At 35.2% G+C, this 7,250-nt stretch overlaps 1 protein-coding gene across 3 annotated transcripts; it reads right to left on the reverse strand.

Annotated features, from left to right (window-relative positions):
- Positions 1-348: 348 nt before the first annotated feature.
- Positions 349-5,906, reverse strand: LOC139844575 (uncharacterized). 3 transcript variants are annotated; one of them, XM_071834805.1, is made up of 7 exons: positions 5,670-5,906; positions 3,887-4,130; positions 3,276-3,418; positions 2,400-2,493; positions 1,536-1,841; positions 984-1,321; positions 349-899 (listed from the first exon to the last, which is right to left on the reverse strand). In XM_071834805.1, exons 2-7 carry the CDS (start codon positions 4,023-4,025, stop codon positions 696-698), a joined length of 1,224 nt encoding a protein of 407 aa, XP_071690906.1. In that variant the 5' UTR covers positions 4,026-4,130; positions 5,670-5,906; the 3' UTR covers positions 349-695. The 3 variants fall into 3 exon arrangements, with proteins under 3 accessions (XP_071690906.1, XP_071690907.1, XP_071690905.1); XM_071834806.1 differs by having other exon boundaries at positions 352-899; positions 1,536-1,814; positions 3,276-3,421; XM_071834804.1 differs by having other exon boundaries at positions 352-899; positions 3,276-3,421.
- Positions 5,907-7,250: the final 1,344 nt, after the last annotated feature.

Raw genomic sequence — 7,250 nt, forward strand, 5'->3', positions numbered from 1 at the left:
CCAACGGCAAATAATCAAATAAACTATAAACCTTTATACATGTAAGCACCTTATTGTACCACCTAAATTAGTACTCAGCAATGGGCTCGATCACTACATAAAGCATCTCACAATGGATGTGTGCTGACATCATACCATAATTGAGCCATCACTGGTATGCGGTATGCCCACAATCATTATGAGTTTATATAAAGTAAGATCGAGACAAATTTATTATCAGAAGTGAGTCCTGCTTACTCAAACGGGTCATATTGGTAAAACACTGAAATGGCTCAAAATTCAACCAAATGCATACAAGAATAATTAAAAACACCTATGGGACATGGGTGAAATTATAATAAGTTAAAATATTCTTGAAACATACTTGATACTTGGTTCATAAGCATAAACTTCTACCAGTATAATAATTTCACATTACATAAAATACACAGTTATTTAGAGAAACTAAATTAACACATCCCAAACAAATCCACAACTACAAGTTATTCATCATCGCATGAGAAGCAAACTAAACCAAATCAAATCAAATCCAACTTAAAAGACAAACTCTTTTCATGACTTAAAACTACACACCAGAACCTGTTTTTTCTTCCTTTGTGCATGAAGCTTTTTATCATCATTATTTTTGTTCACAACCAATTCATCAGCTTCCTGATTTTGAAGCAAATTGATGTTTTTTAGTTATTGTTATTTGCTCACCTTTCAAAGGGTTCCGCAAATGGACAAACTGCTGCAGCTATTCTCTCTTTTACGTTGAATTTCTTGGCAATTAGCGGTCGGACGTCTTCAACACCAACCAGGCTTTGCAAAAATGGCAACAGTGAAAGCAACTCGTGATCTGAGCGGTCGTCGAACCAGCTCTCTATTGGTATACCATTGTCAACTTGAAACCCAAATGCCTAAATAGAAAAAAATTTCAGTTTGTTTACATTATATGCCAAGTTCAATCTTACGCATTTTATGAAATAGAAAACGTGATATACCTGTGGAGAATTATCAATCATGATGACATGTGCTAAATCACGACCAAGAACTGATAGGTCTTTGAGGTAATTTCCATTTAGAAAAACACACGACTCGCGATAAACACGATGCCTAAATACTTTCCTTTTTGGATCAAGAATATTCAGGAGCTGTTCAGCATATATACTTTGGCTAGCAGTAAAAATAATAATTTCAAAAAGACCAGCCACCTTATCCATGAATTCTTTTAGGTAAGGCCTGCAACGAACATAGACCTTGTGATCCTCAAGGTTAAAGTTCACAGAAAATGTGAAATCTGCATCAACGCACGGTTCGAGTGTGGAGTGTACCAGAGTCTCTGCCAAACAACACAAGTCAACACAGTGGATTGTATAATAGAAATAACTAAAGGTGGCAAAATGGGCTGGGTGGGAAAAAGTCCAATGTGGTCGGGTCAAAACTGGCACTGCAGGACACCACACAACACTAATTGTCTATATTTTTGTATTTATAAATGAAAACTAACAATGAATGTAAAGTAGATTTGGGACATTGTAAGCATTTTTACTAACCATCCAAGTCTAGAACGAGTGTAGTTGGTGGGCAACTCCGTGTTTGTTTGGGTAGTAGCGCAGATCTAAAAGTTGGGACCACGGACGCTAATTCTGGCAGGTTCTTTATGAAAAAGTAAGGATCAAATTCATCAAATTCTTCACATTCATCGTCCTCCATTTGTACGTCTGACGATGTTTGATCACGACTATGATCATCTTCGTCAACACATTCTAACTTTGAGTCTTTCATGCATTGGTATATAGCTGAAACTTCACTTGACAGACCACATCCTAAATCTGTATCATAACAATAACAACCACATAATATAGAAGAGAATAAGCATATCCACGTGTAATTTAGTGAATTGATTCACTTATTCATTCATATAAAACCTGAAGCCAAAATTAAACAATTTTCGACCATAAGATTTAGAAAATCAGCAAGTAGAGAAACGAGATAAAATGCGAAGTCGGTAGGCAACCTCTAACCAATTTAAAGCAAAACGATATGCAGAGGTAGCAAGTTAAAATGGGAATTTCGGTACAGATCAAAAGAGGTAGGGTTTATTAGCCAATAGGGTTAAGCTGACCCAAAACAATTTAGCTAACTGCAGTTGGAAGATTTTATCAATTATAAATAATTAAATATACTTGGGGCAACTTTTAACTAAATTAAACCCTTTGCTTTTTGACAAATAATTTGACTTGGCTCATTTAAACTGTTAGAGATAGAACATAGCAAATATCGCGCTCTTAAAGTAAATGGGTCAAGACTGCAACACCCTTTTAAAGTAATAGGCCAAGACTGCAACATCCAGGATTTATGCATGCAATAAGCAAAATCTAGCTCATTATTATCAAATTAAGAATTCCAGTTTTTACCTCCATCTACAATTTCTCCATCAGCAGCTTTTGAAATATGAAATTTGGGAGAAAATATGGTTCCATTCACGAAAGTCTCGGGTTCATTACATCCCTGCAGAAAATCAGAAGGTACTTCAGAATTTTCATTACACGAGGTTGTAAAAGTCGCGACGAATCGGTCGGGAGCTTGGAGGGAGACGAGTCGATCGAGTCAGACATTGACTTTTAGTAATAAATTAATTACACACACACACACACACATATGACACATAATATTTCAAACATAGATATAGATCAAAGAATCCAAACTTTAAAAACATTAAAACTTTGAACACTTTGACTTTGGCCAACTCAGACCCGACTTTTTAGTGTTCACCGAACTTTAGGCGTTTTTGGGCGAAACGGGACGAGCTAGTCCCCAAACCGACGTGTCGGCCAACTTAACCAGCTTTTAGAACATGTGCACAAACATATCAACTTTCCAACTGAGCAATACACTCAAGTATGTATCTTATCTTATATCTCATGGGGAGGGGGAATTTAGTGCGAGTGAATATTAGACAGGTGATATGTCCCTGACTCCCTTCAAACACTTTGTCCTGTAAATAACTAATGTGTTCAAATTGATAAGAGAAACCACAATAAAAACACCAACTTTTTTAATATAGTGCGCTAGGAGTTTTATGTATTTGAACAAATTTTTTACAATTCTTGTCATGTTCAACCAACGTAACCCATTCTCTTTCTAAGTAAACCTTATAGTCTTACTCGTTACAACCAAAACACAGCCCATATCAACTCATATGTAGTAATCAGTAAATAAGTCATAATTGACACATGTAACTGCTAATGAAACTTAGTAGTAAAATGAAATATGCTCATATATATGGTTACCTCAGAATCTACGGACATATTGTTAGTTGCAAGATATGATTCATTATCTGAACATATAGTGACATTCGTATCACCGTCTGAGATGCCTCTGGCGTTTAAATTAGTTGCATCAACATTTTCCTTGCTATTCCTTGTACGCGTTGCTGCTGTTGAATAAAACAGAAATTTGCATGACATGCAAATTTACCACAGTAAATAAAAAAATAAAAAAGTGAAAATGGGCGCACATCCAAAAGTGACACCAGTTTAATTTAATAAAAACTAGGTTACAATTGTAGCAGGTCAGAAGGGTCAAACTAGTTAAAAGTGAGCTGAAAGTGTATAATGCTTACAGTGTTTATAATGTTAACATACCCCTAAATCGCTTTATCAAAAGAAAAGATGACAGCCTATTATATCAATAATATCGTTTTCATAAACAAGTTGCTTTTACATATTATTAAGAAACAAAGGGACAAATAAGTCATGTGTCAACAAACCTAGACTGTATTGACCCAAATTAAAAGTTACATGTTCTGATTTATAACCATATTTCATCCCATACTACCATTACTCTTCCTACCTATTTAACCACGTATATATAAGACCGCAGGTTTAGATAACTAACTTACCTGGTTTTTGTTTTCTGGCAGAAGATGTAATCATTTGAGATACTTTTTTTGCTTGGTTGTTGACATCTTCCTGCACCTTCTTCTGAGTTTTTGAGACTTTAGATGAATTTCTTCCCATTGCTACTTTCTTTGTTTGCATTTGAAACTTTAGAACATACCACGTCTAGACGCTTATCAACTTTCAAGCTTTGTTATGCTTAAAAGCTATGATCTCCCTCAGATTGTCTAAACATCGTAAAGTTGCCTAGATCGGATATCAAAAAAGATAAGCCATGATTAAACATTTATAATCTATTATTCCTAAAACCTTTATGTAATTAGACATATAAGACAGTTGTAGTCATCTAATCACAGAGGTGGATACTGATAGACTGCTTTTCTAGAAAACTGCAGCAAAATAACCACCACCAGTGTGACAAATATCTAAAGTGGCCAGTCATTAATAAGCTATACATTTGATTAATACGGAGTACATTCAGAATCATTATGAATGAATGTATACAACGAAAACTAGTTAAAACTATATAACTACATTATAACATTCTGTATGAATATAACAGACTAATTATTATGCAGTAGGCCACCTATATGTTTCCAAGATGTAGACACTTTTTAAGTACATTTAAACTGACGGAGGTAACATAAGATGATAAAGCTTCAATAATAAGTTTCCATCAACATACAGTATCGTCAAAACTTGGTCTGGAAAAGGAATCCACAAAGCTAATATTTTGATATGACAATATAAGTCATGTCACATAACACTAGCTGAAAATGTCAGAGAATCGTGGATATATAATACTAAATGTATGTACATACTCAAAAGCCTCATTTTAAATCAAACACTATGCACTGGTTACAATACCAATTGAATGGTTGCCACAATCTTCTCCAGAATCAGCAATAATAATGATGTAATACTACTTACTTCACCCTCAGAGCATCAATTGTTGACCACTAAGCATAAAAAAAGTCATATCTACTAAATTACAAACCATGTGTATAGATCAACAGCATACAGAAACATAAGTTACACAACATAGCTTAATAACCATGCATTCAAGGCACCAATGAGCTAATAGCTCAATGGTACACGTTGGCTTAGAATATGGGGCCGGGTCCCGCCATGTGGAAGCCGTTGCCAAAACAGGCGCAAGTTCAAGTCCCACCCTTGGCAAGGATTTACAACCCTTGACAAATTGGAAGGATGCTCGATACTGCCATGGGGTATTTAGTGGAGGTATGTTACATGCATCGACTCTTACCGGGTGATTTGGTGTGTTTGGTTGGTTTCCAAAGGAAACACAAGATTTGGGTGTTGCTGCCAATCTACCCATTTTGCCAAACATACATTTAAGGCACCCTTCATAACTCTTTGCAAAAACAATTACTGGCAAAATAGCTAACAAATAGCAGCAAAATTACATTTTTAATACTTCAAGAATCTTTACAACAACATAAAAAGGTAAGCAATTGTAAATAGTGTCATAGTACAATAGGAGTAATAAGGCAATATTTGTAAACCCTAAGTCACTCTAGTTACCAATTTAATTATAAAACAATCAAATTACAAAATCTATAACATATATAACACAAAGAAGAACTCGAAATTCATACATTGACTACTAAACTTCAAAATCTTTAAAAATTAGAGACACATATAACCTCGATTTCAAAACCCTAAAAACCCAATTACAACAAATTAATTAAATAAGCTGTAATAAACATAATTACGAACAGCCAATTTAAGATATAATGCTACATAAATCTGAAATCACGGTACCTTATCAAACTTGAATCAACTACGCAGCTCAGTTACACTTCACACATAGTAGCTAGGTGAATAAAAAGGTGTATTGCAACAACGGTCAAAAGGAATAAGAAAGATGTAATAAACTGGAAATATATGTAATTAAGCTGAAAATATTGAGAGAAAATTATCTAATTGTAATTGAAAAGCTTTAAAAATTGGAAATTTTCCCTCCAAAGAAAGAGAGGGAAAACAAAAAAGAAGAACGAAAATTTGGGGATTTTGATAAAAATGAATTTAGGGAAAAAGTATATTTATTGTTTGTTTTTCTTTGTTTTATTTTATACTGAATATATTTAATATAAATATTTATACAGTATTCCGTTTTTTTTTTTTTTTTTGAAGAGCACAAATTTTATTAATATAAGATATAGGTACAGCAGAAGCATGCGATTACATGCTTGAGAGAAAGATTTATATTTATTACATAGTGGCTCCACAATTACATTAGGAGGCAAAACAGAAGCATAAGTTGACAAGAAAGAAGACAACTGCAGTTTAACCGTGATCATCGTAAATGCTCGGGTTTAGGATCCATTGATTCCAATTCAACGGGATTTTGCCCGACCTCCTTGAGATCCATTCGAAAGCTTTGACTTGTACTTCAATGAGCGCCATAGGACCATTACTCGACTTTTTTCTAAATAAAGTGTGATTCCGATTTTGCCATATTATGTACCCACATACCCATTCTATTGCCATCCACAATCTTGAATTCTCGATCGGTTGTGAAATACCAAGCGACCCTTGAAACAAATCATCCAAATGTGAATACATTGGCCTATTAACCATAAACCACCGGAACACCCGGAACCAAAGATCTTTAGCAAAAGAGCAATGGACAAAAATGTGCTCAACCGTCTCTAAATCGTTATTACAGACGGGACAACGAACGGAGTCAAGATCAACTCCCCGCTTATCAAGCTCCACTCTAACCGGAAGTCTTTGTTGTTTAGCTCGCCAAACGAAAATACCAATTTTTTGTGGTAATATTCTTAGACATGTGGTTTCGTTTACCCCGAAATATAGTGATAATAGCTTAGCGTCAATGATTCTTGTGAGAGAGCATGTAGAAAATACCCCATTTGGATGTAGATCCCATGCCCACCCATCTGATGCCCCATTTCTAAATGAAAAGTCAGACAGCAAGTTTTCCAGCGCGTGTAACTCGGACAACATTCTACCCAACGGATCTCTTGACCAATTCCATGTAGTAAGTGTAACGTTTCCTTCCTTAGAGAATCTATCAGCTACTTTTACGTTACCATCCCTCTCGAGCCTAAAGAGCCTTCCAAACCTTTCGCCAAGCGCTTGATCACCTATCCATTTATCTAACCAAAATAAAGTATCGTCCCCTTTGCACACTATTTTCACAAACGAGTTAGAGAAGGAAATACCAAGATTATCAATTTCCGATCCAATATTACATATAGCTTTCCAGACCGACCCCATTCGTGAGTTATGAATTGTCCCCAACCCCCCGCCCCGCCCATGAATGCTAGAAACAATTTTAACCCAAAGTGTATTTTTTTCATTGAGGAACCTCCACCACCA

This window comes from Rutidosis leptorrhynchoides, chromosome 4 (assembly GCF_046630445.1).
Source record: "Rutidosis leptorrhynchoides isolate AG116_Rl617_1_P2 chromosome 4, CSIRO_AGI_Rlap_v1, whole genome shotgun sequence".
NCBI lineage: Eukaryota > Viridiplantae > Streptophyta > Magnoliopsida > Asterales > Asteraceae > Rutidosis > Rutidosis leptorrhynchoides.

Bases quoted from the DNA above. Each gene is read 5' to 3' on its own strand.
- LOC139844575 (XM_071834804.1), bottom strand. From the start codon at position 4,025: ATGCAAACAAAGAAAGTAGCAATGGGAAGAAATTCATCTAAAGTCTCA. The intron at 3,422-3,886 runs GTAAGTTAGTTA...TTTATTCAACAG, and splicing joins TGCCAGAAAACAAAAACCAG to CAGCAACGCGTACAAGGAAT. The intron at 900-983 runs GTATATCACGTT...TTTTCTATTTAG, and splicing joins TGATTGATAATTCTCCACAG to GCATTTGGGTTTCAAGTTGA.